Source organism: Callorhinus ursinus, unplaced genomic scaffold, assembly GCF_003265705.2.
Source record: "Callorhinus ursinus isolate GAN/ISIS: 27379988/994484 unplaced genomic scaffold, GSC_fseal_2.0 scaffold2, whole genome shotgun sequence".
NCBI classification, from domain to species: Eukaryota; Metazoa; Chordata; class Mammalia; order Carnivora; family Otariidae; genus Callorhinus; species Callorhinus ursinus.
The window spans coordinates 54,819,930-54,841,612 of NW_027397064.1; the positions used below are offsets into that span (position 1 = coordinate 54,819,930).

General features: G+C 34.8%; 1 protein-coding gene across 4 annotated transcripts in view; it reads left to right on the forward strand.

The window, feature by feature from the left end:
- The window catches only part of LNPK (lunapark, ER junction formation factor), a 75,780-nt gene that overhangs the window by 4,277 nt on the left and 49,820 nt on the right, over positions 1 to 21,683 (forward strand). For 2 of the 4 annotated variants that reach the window (XM_025849801.2, XM_073882121.1), the window contains exons 2-4: positions 1,690 to 1,778; positions 3,294 to 3,335; positions 4,589 to 4,776. In XM_025849801.2, coding sequence (XP_025705586.1) covers positions 1,752 to 1,778; positions 3,294 to 3,335; positions 4,589 to 4,776 — 257 coding nt within the window. In that variant the 5' untranslated portion in view covers positions 1,690 to 1,751. Of the gene's footprint in view, positions 1 to 1,689; positions 1,783 to 2,849; positions 2,851 to 3,293; positions 3,336 to 4,588; positions 4,777 to 21,683 lie in introns of those variants that run through there. The other 2 variants (XM_025849811.2, XM_073882122.1) reach the window with 2 other exon arrangements.

Genomic DNA, 21,683 nt, shown 5'->3' on the forward strand with positions numbered 1-21,683 from the left:
AAGTTAAATGGTTCATATAAATCCCTGCCCACAACCAGTCACCTTTCTTGGTGAGTATTTTTAGCATCTTAAGAAGGTTTTAAGATCTATTTAATGTTTTAACTGAGAAATTTATACTTCTATTCATTAAAGTTCCTGGACTTCCTACAACTGCATTTTAGAAATTTGAATACTGAGTTAATATTGAAGGATTAATAGTACTTAGGTTGCAACTTAAATGTGACTTATAACATTCATTTATAAACACCAGGATTTTTTAGGACAGTTTGTAGATATTTCTGGTCCTAGAAATCACTTTGTAAGTGAAAGTATTTTATACTTAGGTTCTTTGTTATTTCTCTAACCAAGAAAGTCCAAGATCGGTATGCCTTATGCTAATCCAATCTATAAATAGTGTTGCAGAGTGAATGTGTTTACTTGGTACTGGTGTCATTTTTTATTACATTAATGGTTTTAAAAAATGTGAGAATTATGGCCTAACTTTTTTGTGTGTGGAATGAAGTAGTTTTATACACTGACAGTATGTCACTATACCTGGTAAAGATATGTAAATTTGAAAGTATACCTATACTATTTCTTGTTAAAAGGATAAAAACTTATATAATTATGGACTGGTAAATTGATTTACAATCTAAGATGGCTGATACATTTTCATCCACATGGTCATATTGTAATACATTTGAGAGTCATAGAAAAACGACTAAAAGAAGATAGATACACAGCTAGCTGACATGAAGGTCTACTGGCTTGAGGGACTTAGACACAATTTCAGAGAGAAATGTTTATTTGGGTATTGGAACAGTAGTGAACAGAGCAGAGGTCTGAAGATAGGGTAGCTTTGCGTGGTTTTTTTGTTTGCAGAGGGAGAGGAAGAGTGAGAATTCCAAGCAGGCCCCACAGCCAGTGCAGAGCCCAACTTGGAGTTCCATCTCAAAACCCCGAGATCATGACCTGAGCCGAAATGAAGAGTGGGATGCTCAACCCACTGAGCCACCCAGGCGTCCCTGAAGATAGTAGCTTTGAATCCTGTTTCTTCTGAGCTATTGGGCAAATCACTGAATGTCTTTTCACTTAATTTTCTTATCTGTAAAATGGTAATAATGAAGGCTATCCTGTGAAAAGTGCTGGTATATTAAGTCTAATTTATGGAAAAGGAAATTAAAGCTCAGAAGCATTAAATGATTTGCTCAAGCTTACTAATAGTCTTGTAACCGTTATTTTCTTATTCAAAATCCATTGGCTTTCTGTTATTACTCATAAAATGATATTATTCTAAACATTGTAAAACACCTCTAATTCCAAATAACTAGTTTAGTTGGGAGACAGCTGAATGATAGAAATGTATCTAAGCATGTAGAATGAAAGTAGTATAGTAAAACTTTTCTTACAACATTAGGGGACCCACTTTAAAGAACAGCAAGTTGCAAAGTGGTATGAATATACACTGCTAAAATGCCTTGCCATTTAAAAGCCTTTTCAGCTTTATTTTCACTTTTAAATATGTCCTGGTGTGGAAGAAGGGTTTTCTTGAAGGGTAGATTCTATCCCAAGACTATCTGAACTAAACTTCCACATAAGTGGAGTTCAAAGAAATTAATATTTTATAGTATTTTTGGGCAGTATTGCAACATCTAAATTTGTGGGTATAGTGTGTGTTTAACTTAAAAATTTTAAATGCTTTATTTCTAGCTGTGAATTCCTTTGGACAGTTGATGATATTTATCATTGTGCCCAGTTTCTACACATAAAAGATGGGTGGATTATTTTCTCGATGGAGGGTAAGTAAAGAAAACTTTCTTTACAGCGAGTTCTTAGTCTAATATAAAGTGTCATATAAACCTACTTGTGAAAATCTTCTTTGTGGTATAGACTTGAGTAGAGCTTGATATTATACCTAATTCTATTTAATTTTCTTCCTTCTCTTATGAGAAGGAGTAGAACTGTTAAAGTTCTACTTGCTATATAGGTATCTTAATGACTGTTTAACATAATTATTTTACTTTGATTTATGAATTATTTTTATTTATGCATTCATGCACAAATGGTTATCTTTTCTTGTTTTCTTCTTCTCTCGCCTACATTTCAATCTTATTGAACTATTTGAAATTATAGTTGTATGCTACATAATACTTATGTTTTTATGGGCTATATCTTTTTGTTTATTATGTATTTGCTGAAGTCATACTAAATACACTTTTAGGAATTAGAGGTTAAAATTTGAAATGCAGTTTGATTTTATTGGTTAAGGCTTTAGAGGCTGTATCTCCAATTTAGTGCTATAAAATAAAAAATATATTAATGTTCTTTTCTAATATGAGAGAACAAACTCAGACAAACTACTTTGCTTATTTTTACCTCCTTTTTACCATAATGAGTCTAGCAATACTGGGTAGACTAGTTGCACTGTTACTGGAAATGCTTTGTTTTGGGTTGGTATTCTATTGACTCTCTGCTCCTCCCTTTAAAACTTTATTACAGTTCTGCTTGAGGATCAAATTTATCTACTTTTCCTTTGTCTTTGTTAGGTTGAACCGTATGAAATTGCCAATATTCAACCATTTTGACTTACATAAAAAGCAATTTCATACGGTTCAATCTAATGTTAACAACTCTTGTGGGAACTACAATGAATTGATATCCATAGCCCTCCTATATTATTGAGTATATAATTGGTAAGTGGTTTCTCAAGTGTTGTATGAGACATTTTGGCTGGTTTTTATTCTGGGTGTCTAAAAAATATTTTTAACAAACTCTGCTATAATGAAGTATTCTTAGATGTCTTTTTAAAATCTGATCTTCAGAAAAATAGGAATTTGGAATGAAGGTAGACTATTGATTTTGACTTTCAGAGTCCTCAGTGAACTTTTAGCAGTAGTAAATCAGACCATCTTTAGTCTTGAGCTTTTAAATATATGATTTCTTTTGAATAATAATATCTAAGAAAATTTTTCTTGGAGGAAAACTTCTTTCTCTATAAAAGCATGTTCTAGTGGGATTAGGAATGGTAGAAATGAAAAAAAAAGAATGGTAGAATTTGAGCTGTTGGAGTTGAAAGTACTGCTAGGACTAAAAAGTCAAGTAGGAAAATGCTTATTTCTATAACCTTATGTAGTTCTGTTTATAATTATAATTCAATTTAAATCTAAATCTCATTAATAAATAGGAATACATATTGCTTGACAACATTTGAAAAAACTTATTTTTGAATTAAAATGTTCTATGATTTTATAAGTCAAAGTGTTTCTAAGTTAGGAGTAACAAGTTTTAATGTCTCATATCTGTTTCTATAACAGACAAAACCTTCAACTGTAGAAGTTCTGGAAAATATAGATAAGGTATGTTTTTTGGCTCTGGGGTGTTTTAATTCATCTTAGGTATTGCATAAGTATTATTTCAGTATATGTATATTATTTTGGAGACTGGACCGGGTTTGGGAATTTACAGATGATATAAAGTAAGCCTGAGAACTTTAATGTTATTTTATTTCAAAAAAAATCGGACGTCTTTCAGTGACTTAAGAAGACTGTGTCACTAGAACCTGTTAGGTTGAAATTAGATGTATATAGCATGGTGTAAAGCAATGTTACAGATAGGATAAAGTAGATTATAAGATAGTCTGCAACAGTTTTTATCAATCCGAAAAGTCATAAACTTCATTATCAATGATGGTTATTGCTTAGGAATATTGAGAGTGATGAATAGATGGAAAGAATCTAGTATGGGTCACTGTTTCAATTTTTATTAATTCTTTTTGTAGCCAGATTTTTAAAATTAATTAATTAATTTTTAGCCAAAATTTTTTAGACCTTATACAGGGAGAATTATTATTTATTTAGTTTAATAAATAGTATTTATTGATGTCAATTTCATGCTTGATCTTTGCTAATTTGGTAGGTCAAAAATAGTATCTTAATTTTTTATTTATTTTTAAAGTTTTTATGTATTTATTCATCAGAGAGAGAGAGAGAGAAAGTGAGAGAGCGAGCACAAGCAGGGGGAGTGGCAGGCAGAGGGAAAAGCAGGCTCCCTGCTGAGCAAGGAGCCCGACATGGGGTTCTATCCCAGGACCCTGGGATCATGACCTGAGCCGAAGGCAGATGCTTAACCTACTGAGCCACCCAGGCATCCCTTAATTTTGCATTTAAAAGAGTGACTTGTCAGGGGTGCCTGAGTGGCTCAGTCCTTAAGTGTCTGCCTTTGGCTCAGGTCATGATCCCAAGATCCTGGGATTGAGCCCCACATTGGGCTCCCTGCTAAGCAGGAAGCCTGCTTCTCCCTTTCCCACTCCCCCTGCTTGTGTTCCTTCTCTCGCTGTGTCTCTCTCTGTCAAATAAATAGATAAAATCTTTAAAAAAAAAAAAAAAAGAGTGACATGTCAGGATAGGCATTTTCATATGTTTTTAACTTCATTTCTAATTTTCTTTTTCATATTATGTTCTTTTTAAAAATATTGAGGTATTATATTTCATTGACTTTTAAGAGTTCTTCCTATATAATCTATCATTTAAAAATTTTTTTGTTAATATTTTGATTTCTTTATGAAATTTGAGATTCAATTCAATAATATAGGACAATTTTCTCTTAACAGGAAATTCAAGCATTGGAAGAATTTAGGGAAAAAAATCAGAGATTACAAAAATTATGGGTTGGAAGATTAATTCTCTACTCTTCGATTCTCTATCTGTTTACATGTTTAATTGTATACTTGTGGTATCTTCCTGATGAATTAACAGCAAGACTTGCCATGACACTTCCATTTTTTGCTTTTCCATTGATGTAAGTAAATTGTTCTTTTAGTTGACCTTTCTTCTTTTTGAGCAGTTAAAATATATTCAGTCTCTTTTTATTGTGAAATAGTAATGTTTCAGATTGAGTAAATTGGCTTTTTTTTTCCCTTTTGCAAAGTATTTCTTTAAAAAAGTAAACCAACTGTATTAAGCTTTAATTTATAATTCAGCATACCTGAGGAATATGACTCAGTGACATTAGTAATAATGGCTCTATATGAGAATCTTTTATAATTCTCTAATAGATGGTCATGCCCCCCTAGGGATATAGGGCAAGGAGTGGGCATTTCAGATTGTGGGTAGTTGTAAGTGAGGGAGGGTTTGTAAAACAAATAAAAAATAACTGCCCCAATGATTCTGAATATATCCTATTCATCCTATCTCTTTTCCCCCTCTTTTTAGTCACTGCTATAAAGCAATTGACTCTTATTATAGAAATATTTTATAATATAGCACTTTACTGAAGGTGTGCCATGATTGAGAATTTTGAGAGACAATTGAATAAAAAATTGGTTCATTCACTCTACAGATATTTATAGGTACCAATTTTGTAGATGTTGGAATATAATGGTGTATGGTATACAAAAATACAAAATCTCTGAATGTAGATCTTAGACTACATACATTAAATTAAGTAATAAGTATGATGAGTATCATGAAAGAGAAGTGTCAAATGCTATGGGAATATTTACCAGAGGCTCTAACACTATCTGTGGTGGAGGTGGGGGTCAGGGAAGAGTCTTTGTATTCATTTTCTATTGTTGCCACAAATTTAGCAGCTTAGAACAACACCCATCTGTTGTATCACAGTTTGTATAGATCAGAAGTCCAGGTGGCTTGACTTGGGGTCTCTGCTTAAAGTCTTGCAGGCCTAAATCAAGGTAATCAATCAGTTGGACTGGGATCTTATCTGGAGTCTCTTGAGGGGGAGAATCTTCCAGGTTTAGTCAGGTTGTTTGCTGACTTGTGCCGCATCTCTCTCACTTCCAGTTCTGCCCTCAGCCCAGGGAAAGCTCTGCGTTTCAGGGTTTAACTGATTATATTAGACCCACCAGGATAATCCAGGATAATCTCCCTTGCTTAGAATCAGCTGAGTAATACTTAATTATATTTGCGAAGTCCCTTCACAGCAATACCTGGATTACTGTTTGATTGTATAACGGAGGATGGAAATCTTGGGGAGGAAGAGAGATAGCTTTAGAATTCTGCCTACCACCGCCTCCCTGAGGAATTGACCTTTGAGTTTGAGACTCAGAGGATGATTATGTGTTGCAAGAGTGGTGTGACATGGTGGATAATCTTTTAGGCAGAAGAAATGGCATATATGAAGGCCCTCAGGGGAATAGAGAATGGTAGATTTAAAGAATTGAAAGAAGGCCAAAGTCTGGTTTATAGGGAAAGTCTGGATAGTTAGGCAAGGGGTATTTCTTGTGGGCCTTATAATCCATAGTAAGGATTTTAGGACTTAATCTAAGAGTAATGGGAAGCCATTGAAGATTTTTAAGAAGGAATATGATGTGATCATATTGTTATTTTGAAAATACTATTGAGGCTACACTATGGAGAATAAGTTAGAGCGGAATAAGAATGGATCTAAAGCAGCAAGTTAGGTTATGATTTTCTAGGGGAAAAATGATTGACAGTGATTTGCAACTGAGTGGAAGAGAAGCAGATGGGCTGAATGAGACTTGAATGAGTATTGAAGAGACTTCGGAGGTAGAATTGAAGTAGTATGGAGAGGCTCTTGGTGATTGGATGGGTGTGAGGTGACAGGGAATAATTGCCTCAAGGATAAAATTTAAGTGTATGGCTTGGGAAATTTGTTTGATGGGAGTGTCATTCATCTAAATAGGGAATACCATCTAAACAGGGAATCCCATGAGGAAAAGCAGGTTTGCTCACTGAGACTAAACTACCTGTGTTCTATTTGGAGAGAGCTGTCAAGTGGGATGGTTAAGTATGAGTATGAAGCTCAGGAGATAAATTTGAATGGGAGATATTAATTTAGAATTGGGCAGCTTATAAATGTTAAACAGAGCCACCATCTGTTCATTCAGTAAATACTGGGCACCTGCAGGGTGTTAGGTATTGGGCTAGACCCTAGTGATTGAGAAAGTAGTGACAAGATCTGTGCCTTCATGGAGCTTACATTCTATTGGGATTGGACAGGTAAAAAGTGAAAGACAAGTAAAGAAGTGCAGTGAAGAAAATAAACAGGGTGATAGAGAGGAACAGTCCTCTTTTGAGAAGAACTAATGTATGAGAAAGAATCAGCTTGGAAAGAGTTGGAACTTGTGGAAGATAATTTATATATATACAGTGTATGATAGCATATGTATCCATAGAAAGATGTACGAAAAGATTATCCTCAAAATATTAATGGAAATTCTCTTTGGGTGGTGGAATTTTTAGTAGTTGTTTCTTTCCATATGTTTTTTGGTATTGCTTGAATTTTTTACATCAGTGTATTCTTCAGATCCTAAAAACAAAAACAAAAATCCAAGAGTTGAGGGAAGGTCTTTACAGGAAGAGAGAACAAAAAATACAAAGGCTCTCAGGTAGGAGAGAGCATGACTTATTTTAGGGTCAAAAAGATCAGTATAAGGAATGTGTGCTTGAGAGAAAAAGTGATAGGGGGTGTGTTTGCAGAATCAGGTAGTATCTGGATCCTGGGAGGGTCAATGGCCTAGGAGTTTATATTTCATTTTGGGTGAAATGGGAAGCTTGTAAAGGTTTTAGTGGAAGAATGGCATGATGAGATTTAAGTCAAGAGGATCATGTGTACTGCCTGTGGAGATTGGGGAGGACAAGGGTAGAAACAGGGAGATCAGCTAGGATGCTGTTATAGGAGTTTAAAGGCAAAGATGGATTTGAATCCCAGTGGCAGTGGAGATGAATAGATGACTTGGCAGTATTTCAGAGCTACAACTGAGACAACTTGGCGGGAGGAAGTGGAAGGTAAGGGAAAAGAAGGAATTGGGTGATATTTAGGTTTTTTAGTTTGACATTTGGCAGGTGTAGGATCTCTTTCTTTGGGACTGATGTAGTAAAAAAATTTGTTTGTTTAGTCTTTAGTGCAGGGCATATTTTCAAGTTGGAACTCCTGGAGATCACAAAATTATAGCTTTGTATATAGATAAAAGAGCCAAAAATTGAGGGCATGCATATTACCAAACAAAATCTCTGCCATTTTGTTTATTTTTTTTCTCTTTTGGAATTTTTTGGAATGCTTCTTATCCCAGGTGTGGCAGTAGATTTCATAATGCTGAGCCCCTTTCCCTTGTTCGTTTCTAGTTTTTTATAAAAAGAGGGGAGAAAAGAAATTTAGAAAGGGAATAAATGTGTTTGAAGCATCTTGAAAAAACTCATTTGACCTCCATTTCCATATGAAAATTGATTTTTTGATTATGAAAGATTTTTATCTACTTGCAAAAGAATGACAGGGAACTTTACTGTGCTAATTGTAATGGCTCTTCACCAACTGATTTCCTGGATCTGCTATTATGCTGCAGAAGACTTTTTTTGGGCAAATAAAGCATATTACTAATTGTTCTTAAAAGTAGAAAAATGTAATTTCTTTAAGAATGTCTGTTATTTCTTCAGTTTGATCTTTCTACTATTTTGAGTATGAGGCTCTATTATCCTTACTGTGTCCTTCTCCCTGTTCTGCATCACCTGCATCTAGTATTTCTTGGTTTGTTAAGCTTCAGAGCCATTTCTTACTTTGTCTCATTCACATTTGTGACCTGGTTCTCAGCTGCTGCAGCTTCTATTTCACTGAGCTCTTCACTTTTGGAAGCATAGGCCAGTTATCAAAGAATAGAATTGTCCTCCTGATTGATGACAATCAAAAATAAAATACAACAACGTGAAAGTAGATGTTGTGGTATGTAGAAGGAAGACTTACTACAGGACATTTTCTTTTGTGTGAGCTATTGCCTTAGCTTATTCCTGGACTTTTTTCCTTTGGAAACAGAAATTTTGAGGTGTAGACCAGGGTTTACTTAAAGAAATGGAAGCAGAAAGAGCAATAAAATGTAGTGTTTTACTTATCACTGTCTATACTGATTATATAGCTTAGAAATCTACCTGATAACTGCAAAAAGTGACTGTTATTTCTGCATTCCAGGTTTCCCAAATGCTTTTACTGGACAGAGAAGTCATGGATTCAGGACTGAGCATATATTACATAATCATAACTATCTTAAAATTATCTTTTGTGATAGAATATCAATATTCTATATAAGATGCTGTAATTTTTATTATATCTTCTTTCCTTCATATGGAGGAACTTGGTATGATTCCAGCCTATTATGTTTTTGCCTCTTAGATTCAGTAATTTATATCTCTGATCTTTTCAGCTATTACTGAAACAAATTATAATCTAAATGCTGAACTTATTTCATAGGAGTCATTAAGGCTATGGTCCATGGTGAGGGAAGGTTTGGATTACAGTTTAAATTTTGTATTTCTTGATTATGCTGCCAAGTATGCATTACTGTGGGAATTGGTTCATTTTCTAAGAATGAACAACCATTAAGCTTTGTCTCCACCCTTAGCTAACTCTACAAGCAATCTTAGACTTTTACTCCTGGATACTTTATTCTTACAGATTATAACTTTCTAGAAATTTCATTCTCTATAAGATCATTACAGAGGCTTATTGGCATAAAACATTGACTTTCCCAGAGGATTTAACAATATTTTCCTTCTGTTTTTTTTTTTTTTTTTTTTAATTCCTCTTAAAATGGGGTTAGGGAGGGGAAAAGTTAAGCAAAGAAACTGAGGAAGGTTGTCTTATCCCTGTTTTTTTATGTTTTCTTGTTTTTTTTTTTTTGTTTGTTTTTTTCCTACTTAAATTGAAAGCCATTTGAGGATAGGGCTTTGATCTTACACAGCTTTTAATGCCTCCTTCCTGCTCCCCCTCAAACTAACTGGTAAGGGCGCCTGGGTGGCTCAGATGGTTAAGCATCTGCCTTCGGCTCAGGTCATGATCCCAGGGTCCTGGGATCGAGTCCCGCATCAGGCTCCCTGCTCCTTGGGAGCCTGCTTCTCCCTCTGCCTCTCTCTCTCTCTCTCTCTCTCTGTCTCTCATGAATAAATAAATAAAAAGTTTAAAAAAAAAACTAACTGGTAAGAGATATTTCCTCAATCCATCTAGAAGAGTTGACAAGCATAATCTGTAGCCTTTTGAGGAAAGTTAAACATTTCTTTCATGGCACTCTAATAAGAATACAAAGTACCCTTCATCAACTGTGGTTGGCTCTTAAAGGAGAAGGTATCTGTGAACATCTCTTGATATTTGCTCAAGGAGAGTATTTACTAAGAGGTTTTGCTAGGTAAGAAATCATTTTGCAAGCATCCATTTTACAATATTGATAGATACTTGAATATTGATGGTTGATAGATATTTGAATATTGATAGTTATTCACTTGATAGAATTCTGTACTTAAAGAATAATGTACTGAGACATAATTAAGAGACAGATCCTGTTCTTGGATGGAAAGATTTAGTATTGTTATGAGATTAGTTCTCCCTAAATTAATCTAAAAATGTGTGGTCACAATAAAAATATCAACAGTACTTCAAAAATCTTGGCACACTTATTCCATACCTTTAAAAAAAGGATTTACTTATTTATTTGAGAGAGAAGGGGGAGGGGCAGAGGGAGAAGGGAGAGAGAGAGAATCTCAAGCAGAATCCCCACTGAGCATGGAGCCCAACAAGGGGCTCAATCTCAGGACCCCGAGATCCTGACCTGAGCCGATATCAAGAGTTGGACACTCAACTGAGTAAGCCACCCAGGTGCCCCTCCATACTTTTTAATGGAAAAATAAACACATAAGAATAGTCCTGAAAATTCTAAAAAAGGAGAGGAATGAGAAGCAGAGGTCTGCCAGGCATCAAATACATTATAAAACTTCATTAGTTAAAAGTTTGCTATAGTGTATAAATAGTGTATAAAATAATTAAAAGTTTGGCACAGTGTATAAATAGTGTATGAATTAATTAAGTTTGCCACAGACCAAAGAGACACAAGAATCCAGAAATAAATCCCCAAAAGAATTTTTGCATATGATATAGTATGATCTTTATGGTTTTTATATATGATAAAATGACATTTCAAATCAATGGTGTTAAGTTATATATAAAAAAATTTAATAGTAAATATTTAAAATATATAAAAAATATATAAAAAAAATTAAAGTCAATTCAATTAAAGAAAAAAAGCTTGATTCCTGCCTTATTCCTTATACCAAAATAAATCACTGTTATTAGTTTGTCGGAATGTGAAGGTAATTCTTGCTAAAGCTTTTGATAGTTAAATAAACTGACAGCATAGTAAACATAGTTATAAATATTGATACCTGTATATCTTTTCATTTTTAGCTTTATATATTGCTAAATTTCATCTAAAAACAATAAATTGGATGGGGGTTATGTGGTTGTTGGAAAGACAGCATCTAAATTTGACAGAAAGTACTTCATGTATGAAGGTTGGTGAAAAACCTTCATGTTTTGTTTGGAGGTTTATGGAATGTTAATCCTTTTAGTAAAAGTGAGGAAGGTTTGATTACATTGATTGAGTTTTAGATATTCTGCTATATTTTAACATTTAGCATTTTTAATTTTAGTACAGTAAAGCACTAAGTATTAAGGATTTAAAATATTTACCATAATTTCTATTATATTGAGGTTATATTGAGGTTCCAAGTATTCCATTAGTATACCTTTATAATTTTATAGTGCAAGTCACTAGATTATATATAACAGAAATTCATACTGTACTAATTTTTCAAATAGTATCAGTTTCATTCAGAAAAGAACAACTGGGATGATTTGATGAAATAAGGGAGAGTTTTTAGTATATTTTAGAACTGATTGTATATTTGAACTTACTAATTTTCCATACTAATTCTCTGTTCCACTACAAGAATCATCTTGTTTTTTTTTGTTTTGTATTTTTTTCACTATTTTATTTATTTATTTGACAGAGAGAGAGAACACAAGCAGGGTGAGCTGCAGAGGGAGAGGGAGAAGCGGGCTCTCCACTGGGCAGGGAGCCCAACATGGGGCTGGATCCCAGGACCCTGGGATCATGACCTGAGCCGAAAGCAGACACCCACCCAACTGAGTCACCCAGTTGCCCCCATCTTGTTTCTAATAAGTTTTTCAGTTGATTTTTTTGAGTTTACAAGTGTTGGGGCACCTGGGTGGCTCATTCGGTTAAGTGTCTGCCTTCGGCTCAGGTTATGATCTCAGGGTCCTGGGATCAAGTGTCGTGTTGGCTCCCTCCTCAGCAGGGAGTCTGCTTCTCCCTCTCCCTCTGCTCCTCTTTCACTATTGCTCTCTCAAATAAATAAATAAAAAAATCTAAAAAAAGTTTATGAGTATTCAGACATTTGTGAACAGCAATAATTTTACCACCTTTCATATTTTTTGTCTGATTTTTTTTTTCTTTTGGCTAATTATGTTGGCTAGTACCTCCAGGACAATGTTAAGTTATAGAGAAAATAGTGAACATTCTGGACTTGTTCCTTGGGAATGCTTCTAATGTTTCCCCATTGGACATTATTTTGACTTTTGGATTGAAACATTTTATCATGTTAAGGAATTTTCTACCCACATTTAGTTTTCTTTTAAATCAAGAAAGATTGTTGAATTTTGTTAAATGCTATTTCATTATCTATGGAAATAGCCATTTGATTTTTTCATCTTATATCCCTTAAAATGATAGATTATATTAAATATTGAATTCAAAGATTGAAATCCTGAATTCCAGGAAAATTTCTACTTTCATAGTTGTAATCATTTTTTATAAACATTAAAAGTTTTTATTTTTTAATGCTCTAGGATAGTTTAAATAGAACTGGCATCTGTGCTTTATAAGTTTGGTAGTATTCTGAGCTTGGGGCTTTTTATGGAGGGTGGCTCTTAACTTTTTAAATTCAGTAGTAGTTAATCTTTTTGGTTTTCTGCCTCTTCCAAGGTTAGTTTTGTTAATTATATATATGTAATTACTCATTCTACAGTTTTAAAGATTTATTTATTTTTTGCAAGAGAGAGAGAGAGAGCAAGAGGGGCAGAAGGAGAATCTGAAGTAGACTCCACAGTGAGCCTGAAGCCTGATGCGGGGCTCATCCCACAATCCTGAGATCATGAGTCTAAGATCATGACTGGAGCAGAAACCAAGAGGTGGGTGGTCATCTGACTGCACCATCCAGGCGCCCACTCATTCTACAGTTTTAAAATATATTTCTGTAGAGTGTTGTAATAGTAGTAGTCATCACTGTCTCTTACTGATTTAAAAATTTTTTTGTATGGGGCACCTGGGTGGCTCAGTTGGTTAGGCTTCTGACTCTTGATCTCAGCTCAGGTCTTGATCTTGGGGTCATGGGTTCAAGTCCCGCATTGGTCTCTGTACTGGTTGTGGAGCCTACTTAAAAAAAAAAAAGGTAAAAAAATTTTTTTGTATCTATGATTATTGCTTCCTTATTGTTTCTTATTTTGTATATTTGTACATTTTCTCTTGTGATTGTTTTTATTAGTTGTTTATATATCCTTTTTCTCTCAAAGAACCAGCTTTTAAAAAATTACTTTTTATTCTTTTTTTCCCCTTAGGCTTATTTTATTCCTGTAACTTAAATTGGATACTTAATATATTTATTTTCATTCTTTCTTATTTATTAATGCAATAAATACACTATATGTGTATTTGAGGTCATGATATTTTCTGACCACTGCTTAATTTTATTCCTCATGTTTTGATATGTAGTGATTTGCCTTGGTTATTTTCTAGATACCATGAATTTTTTTTTAATTTAGTGTTTGTAATTTAAGCATTTTTTCCAGGTGATAAATGTGTGTTTGTATGTTTGGTCTCTGGTTTAGTTACTGTTTCTAGTTTTACTGTATTGTTTTCAAAGCATATTGTTTAATATTTCTACCTCTTTGAATTTATTGAGTTTTTTTGGTCGTATGCTATTTGGTCAGTTGTTGCCTTTCACAAACACTTGAAGATGTATTTTTTTTTTTCAGGTACGTAGAGTTTAATAATATCAATGAAAACTACCTTCTTATGTTGTATAGTTCTTCTGTATTCTAGTAAGATATTTCAACTTCTCTCTGTTTAGTTTTGCTTTATGAATGTTCTTTTAAAAGAAACCTTTTTGTTTTGAAATAATTATAGATTCACATGAAGTTGCAAAAAAACACAAAAAAATGTACAAGCAGGTCCCATGCATCCTTCACCCAGCCTTCCCCAGTGGTAACATCTTGCCATGAGTATAGTAAAATATCACAACCAGGAAACTGATGTTGGTTCAACTCATAGAGTCTATCAGATTTTACCAGTTTTACATGCACTTTTGTGTGTGTGTTTTATATTTCTATGTAATTTTATCACATCTGTAGCTTCATGTCACTACCCCACAATTCAGATTCAGAACTGTTTTAAAACCACAGGACTTGGATTGCTTGGCAGGCTCAGTTGGTGGAGCATGTGGCTCTTGATCCTCAGGGTCATGAGTTCAAGCCACACTTGGGTGTTGAGATTAAATAAATAAATAAATAAATACCACAGGGCTCCTTTTTGCTATCCCTTTGTAGTTATACCAACCCTCCTCACCTGCCCCATTCGTAACCCTTCCACCTACTAAACTGTTTTATATCTCTATAATTTTGTTATTTCAAGAATTATAAAATGAGGTCGCATAGCTTATAATCTTTTGAAACTGGCTTTTTTCATTTGGCATATTCTTGAGATCCATTCAAGATGTTAAGTGTATTAATAGTTTCTTTTTATTGTTGAGTAGTATTCCATGGTAATGATGTACCACAGCTTGTTTAACTATACACTTGTTGAAAGACATTTGGATAGTTTCCAGTTTTTGGCTATTACAAATAAGGCTTCTGTGAACATTTTTATATAGGCATTGTCTGAACATAAGTTTTCATTTCTCTGGGGCATATATTCAAGAATGTAATTTCTGGGGCATATGGTAAGTACATGTTTAGTTTTTAAAGAAACTGCTAAACTTTTTTTTAGAGTAGATGTACCATTTTACATTTCCACTGGTTGCATATAAATGATCTCTTTTCTCTACATCCTTGTCAGCATTTGGTATTTCACTCTTTTGATCATTCTGATAGGTATGTAGTGATATTTCATTGTGGTTTTAATTTGCATTTCCCTAAGGGCTAATGATGTTGAAACTCTTTTCATGTATTTATTTGCTATTAATATCTCCTCTTCTGTTCATGTCTGTTCATGTCTTCTAATTTTCTAATTGGGTTAATGGTCTTTTTGCTGTTGAGTTTTGAGAGTTCTTTATATATTGTAGATACAAGTTATTTGTTGGGTATATGGTTTGCAAATATTTTTTACCAGTCTGTAGTTTGTCTTTTTAGTCTCTTAATAGGGCTTTTGCAGAGCAAAATTTATTAATTTTTCCTTTTATGGATTGTGCTTTTGTTGTCCAGAACCCTTCCCTAACTATAGGTTCTGAAGATTTTCTTCTTTTTTTTCTATGCATTTTTTCTTCTAACATTTTACACTTAAATTCATAAGCCATTTTGAGTTAATTTTTATGTAAGGTGTGAGGTTCATGTTGATTTCTTTTATTTTTTTCTTTCTTTCATTTTGCCCATGGGTCCTGCGTTGCTCCAGCACCATTTGTTGGAAAGGAGCTGCATCATTTTTTAACACTATGAAATCACTTTCTTTTTCTAGTTTAAAGCTTTCTTGGGGGGTGGGGGGACGGGGAGGTTCTTGAATTCAGCTTTGTGGGGTATTAAGATACAACCCTTGTTTTGTTAGTATTTGCCTAATATACTTTTACCCATGGTTTTATTTTCTTCAACTTTAAAAAACTCTTAGTTTTAGGTATTAGTTTATATTATAGGGTTGGGTCTTATTTTTATGATCTAGTCTGAAAGTCTTTTGCTCTGATGAGTTCAGCTCATTTACATTTATTGAGAGGAAAGATGTTGGTCTAGGTTTTGGAACATAATTTTGCATTTTGCCTTTTTAAAAAAAAAACTTAAAAATAAATCTCTATGTGGTATGTTTACTTTACTTTTGCCCAGTTATTTGTAGGAGGCTTGTGTGAGTATAGGCGCATGTCTTTCCACATTCCAGGCTATCTAGAATTTTCATTATGATCCGGGATTTAATGTGCTAGTTTGTTAAGCTTTTATCTTTCCCCAGCCAATGGGGTTAGGCAACTGTGTATTTTTTCCTAATACAAAACCTCTTTTCTCTCCTGCTGTCATAGAAACAATGTTCTTTGTAAACAGGGTGTTTCTGAATGGTTTCTCTTTAAGTTCTGTCTTTTCTGTTTCGTTGTTGGAACCAAACTGAGGAGTTTCTGCCTATAGCACGTGTGTCTTCTTATTGTTATAAATATGGGCTTTAGGCTTTACACTTTGAGAAGTTTGTCTTGCTACCGCTTTGTGAGATAAGCAGTTTTCCTTTTCTGCTTGCACTCTTGATCTCCATGATCTCCATTACTTTTGGGCGACTGTCCACATATTTTGAGAGTTGGGTTTTAGCTATATCTTATTTTACCAGGACAGGAATTTGTTTTTGTTTTTGATCTCCTTGTGGTTTAGAATATTTCCTTTTTTAAAAAATCTATTTATTTGAGAGAGAGAGAAAGAGAGAGCGAGCAAGAGAGCACAAGCCACGGGGTGGGGGGAGAGGCAGAGGGAGAAGCAGACTCCCTGCTGAGCCGGGAGCCATATTCAGGGCTCGATCCCAGGATCATGACCTGAGCCCAAGGCAGACGCTTAACCAAGTGAGCCACCCAGGCGCCCCTGTTTAGACTATTTCTAAGAGGAGAAGAGGGAAATGGAAATTATGCCACTGTTGTCAAAGTAGGACTCAGTAATAGTGTCTTTAATAGCTTCACAAAACATGTTGCTCTATTTTCATAAATTATATTTAATTATTAAGAAAGCGAAAACCTTTATTGCAGTAACTTAGCACATAGATTTCTGAAGTACCTTTTTCCCCCCTAAACTTTGTTTTAAAAATACAAAAGAATTTCATTTAATTTAGCCTTAAAGATTAACATACTATATATGTTCTGCTGTTCAAGTCTTGAAGGAAATGTATATTGTTTGATAGCTCATTTTCTCCAGCAGTAGTTCTGATAAAAACCAAAAGGAGAACCTCTTGTCTGCAAAGGGGATTACTGTGTTTTATTTTGAAGTAAGGGAGTATATTTCAAATCTTGTAGTTTTTACACTTTGAAAATTATATATGCTTTTGAAAAATAAGAAAATTTACTGATTTCCTATGGAATTCTAGTCACTATCTCTACAGTTCCTTCCAGTGTTCTCTGTTTTCCTGTACTTTTTTTCTTTGTTTCTAAATCATCTCTCTGCTGCCACTATTTCAGCGGGTTTGTAGTGGAGAAATAGTATGAGTTTCCTGTCGTAGGATCCTTGAGAGTTATGAGCCGTATGTCTAACCTCTCCTCTCCCTTCCCTTGATAAGGACAATGCTCAGTGTCTTTTATTGCTTAGGTAGTTGTCTGAGTCATAAAAATGAATCACCACAACATAAAAAACATGTTTTGGTTATCTATTGCTATAATAAGTTGCCTCAGAACTTAGTAGCTTAAAACAACAAATGTTTATTATCTCTCACAGTTTCTGAGGGGCAGGAAGGAATGTGGGAGCAGTTTAGTTGGGTGGTTCTAGCTCAGGGTCTTTATTCATATATAAATTGCAGTTAAGCTGTTGGCTGGAGCTACAGTTACCTCAAGGCTTAACTAAAGATATGGCGAATTTACTTCTAAGCTCACACATGTAGTTTGCAGGCCTCATCTCTTCACTGGCTCTTTGCCAGAGACCTCTGTTTTTTGCCACATGGGACTTCCCATAGAGTTCCCTGAATGTCCTCATGTCATACTAGCTGGCTTCCCTTAGAAGAGAAGAAAGATGGTGAGTGGAAGAGAACTAACATGGAAGCTGCAGTCCTTTATAACCTAATCTTGAAGTTACATACTCTTACTTCTGCCATATTCTATTGGTTACACAGGCCAACACTGGTAAGAGAGGACTACACAAGGTGTAAATACCAGGAGACAGGGTTCACTGGTGACTACCTTGAAAGTGAACTCCCAAGAATAGCAATGAAGTATTTTAGAGTAAAGAAATAACATAAATTCAGATACAATGTTTTTCTTTTCTTTTCTTTTCCTTTCTTTTCTTTTCTCTTCTTTTCTTTACCTTCTCTTTACCTTTTCTTTACCTACCAGGAGCGGGGGCTGGAGGGGCAGAGGGAGAGAGAATTTTTTTTTTTAATTTTTAAAATTCTTTATTTAAATTCAATTTAGTTAGCATATAGTATATTTTACTAGTTTCAAGGGTAGAATTTAGTGACTCATCAGTTGCATATAATAACCATTGCTCTTTATATCAAGTGCCCTCCTTAAGGCCTATCACCTAGTTACCCCATTCCCCCACCCACCTCCCCTCCATCAACCCTCAGTTTGTTTCCTAGAGTTAAGAGTCACTTCTGGTTTGCCTCCCTCTTTGTTTTCATCTTAATTTATTTTCTCTTCCCTTCCTCTATGTTCATCTATTTTTTTTCTTAAATTCTACGTATGAGTGAAATCATGTGGTATTTGTCTTTCTCTGACTGATTTATTTCTCTTAGCATAATACCTGCTAGTTCCATTCACATCATTGCAGATGGCAAGATTTCATTCTTTTTGATGGCTGAGGAATGTTCCATTGTGTATTTATACCACATCTTCTCTATCCATTCATGTGTCGATGGACATCTGGGCTCTTTCCAGACTTTGGCTGTTGCGGACATTGCAGCTATAAACATTGGGGTGCACGTGCCCCTTCAGATCACTATTTTTGTATCCTTCAGATAAATACCTAGTAGTGCAATTGCTGGGTGGTAGGGGTAGTTCTATTTTTAACTTTTTGAGAAACCTCCATACTGTTTTCCAGAGTGGCTGCACCAGTTTGCATTCCCACCAACAGTGTAGGAGGGTTCCCCTTTCTCTGCATCCTTGCCAACATCTGTCATTTCCTGAGTTGTTAATTTTAGCCATTCTAACCAGTGTCAGGTGGTAGCTCATTGTGATTTTGACTTGTATGTCCTTGATGCTGAATGATGTGGAACATTTTTTTATGTGTCTGTTAGTCATTTGTATGTCTTCTTTGAAGAAATCTCTGTTCATGTCTTCTGCCCATTTCTTGACTGGGTTTTTTGTTTATTGGGTGTTGAGTTGGGTAAGTTCTTCATATATTTTGGATACCAGCCCTTTATCTGATAAGACATTTGCAAATATCTTCTCCCATTCTGCTGGTTGTCTTTTCGTTTTGTTGACTATTTCCTTTGCTGTGCAAAAGCTTTTTATCTCGATGAAGTCCCAATAGTTCATTTTTGCTTTTGTTTCCCTTGGCTTTGGAAACGTGTCTAGCAAGAAGTTGCTGTAGCCGAGGTCACAGAGATTGCTGCCTGTATTCTCCTCTAGGATTTTGATGGATTCCTGTCTCACATTTAGGTCTTTCATCCATTTTGAATTTATTTTTGTGCATGGTGTAAGAAAGTGGTCCAGTTTCATTCTTCTACATGTGGCTATCCAGTTTTCCCAACACCATTTGTTGAAGAGACTTTTTTCCATTGGATATTCTTTCCTCCTTTGTCAAAGATTAGTTGACCATAGAGTTGAGGGCCCGTTTCTGGGCTCTCTATTCTGTTCCATTGATCTATGTGTCTGTTTTTGTGCCAGTACCATACTGTCTTGATTACAGCTTTGTATTAGAGCTTAAGTCTGGCTTTGTGATGCCACCAGCTTTGGTTTTCTCTTTCAACATTCCTTTGGCTATTCGGGATCTCTTCTGGTTCCATACAAATTTTAGAATTATTTGTTCCAGCTCTTTGAAAAATGTCAGTGGTATTTTGATAGGGATTGCTTTGAATGTGTAGATTGCTTTGGGTAGCATAGACATTTTAACAATCTTTGTTCTTCCAATCCATGAGCATGGAATGTTTTTCCATTTCTGTGTGTTGTCCTCAATTTCTTTCGTAAGTATTCTGTAGTTTTCCGAGCACAGATCCTTTACCTCTTTGGTTAGGTTTATTCCTAGGTATCTTTGGTTTTTGGTATAATTGTAAATGTATCAAATTTACAATGTATCAAATGTAAAATGTAAAATTCCTTGATTTCTCTTTCTTCTGCTTCATTGTTAGTGTGTAGAAATGCAACTGACTTCTGTGCCTTGATTTTATATCCTGTGACTTTGCTGAATTCCTGTATCAGTTCAAGCAATTTTTGGGTGGAGTCTTTTGGGTTTTCCATATAGAGTATCATGTCATCTGCGAAGAGTGAAAGTTTGACTGCTTTCCCTATTTGGATGCCTTTTATTTCTTTTCGTTGTCTGATTGCTGAGGCTAGGACTTCCAGTACTATGTTAAACAACCGTGGTGAGAGTTGACATCCCTGTTGTATTCCTAACCTCAGGGGAAAAGCCCTCAGTTTTTCCCTGTTGAGGATGATATTCGCTGTGGGTCTTTTGTATATGGCTTTTATGATATTGAGGTATGTTCCCTCCATCCCTACATGGCGGAGAGTTTTATTTTATCAAGAAAAGATGCTGTATTTTGTCAAATGCTTTTTCTGCATCTATTGAGAGGATCATATGATTCTTGTCCTTTTATTAATGTAGTGTGTCACATTGATTGACTTGAGGATGTTGAACCACCCCTGCAGACCAGGAATAAATCCCACTTGATCATGGTGTATAATCCTTTCAACGTACTGTTGGATCCTATTAGCTCGTATCTTGGTGAGAATTTTTGCATCCATGTTCATCAGGGATATTGGTCTGTAATTCTCCTTTTTGGGGGGGGTCTTTGTCTGGTTTTGGGATTAAGGTAATGTTGGCCTCGTAGAGTTTGGAAGTTGTCTTTCCATTTCTATTTTCTGGAACAGTTTCAGAAGAATAGGTATTAATTCTTCTTTAAATGTTTAGTAGAATTCCCCTGGGAAGCCATCTGGCCCAGGACTCTTGTTTGTTGGGAAATTTTTTTTTACTAATTCAGTTTCTTTGCTGGTTATGGGTCTTTTCAGGTTTTCTATTTTTTCTCGTCTCAGTTTTGGTAGTTTATATGTTTCTAGGAATTTATCCATTTCTTCCAGATTGCCTAATTTGTTGGCATATAATTGCTCATAATATTCTCTAATAATTGTTTGTATTTCTTCAGTGTTGATTGTGATCTCTCCTCTTTCATTTATGATTTTATTTATTTGGGTCCTTTCTCTTTTCTTTTTGACAAGTCTGGCTAGGGGCTTATCGATCTTATTAATTCTTCCAAAGAACCAGCTCCTAGTTTCACTGATGTGTTCTAGTGGTTTTTTTTTTTTTATTTCTATATCATTGATTTCTGCTCTAATCTTTATTATTTCTATTCTCCTGCTGGATTTAGGCCTTATTTGCTGTTCTTTTTCCAGTTCCTTTAGGTGTAAGGTTAGGTTGTGTATTTGAGACTTTTCTTATTTCTTGAGGAAAACCTGTATTGCTATATACTTCCCTCTTAGGACTGCCTTTGGTACATCCCGAAGGTTTTGAACTGTTTTTATTTTCATTTGTTTCCATGAATTTTTAAAATTCTTCTTTAATTTCCTGGTTGACCCATTCATTCGTCAGTAGGATATCATTTAACCTCCATGTATTTGTGGGCTTCCAAATTTTTTCTTGTAGTTGCAAGTTTTATAGCACTGTGGTCAGAAAATATGCATGATATGATCTCAGTCTTTTTGTACTGGTTGAGACCTGATTTGTGACCCAGTGTGTGATCTGTTTTGGAGAATGTTTTCTGTGCACTTGAGAAGAATGTGTATTCTGCTGCTTTAGGATGAAAT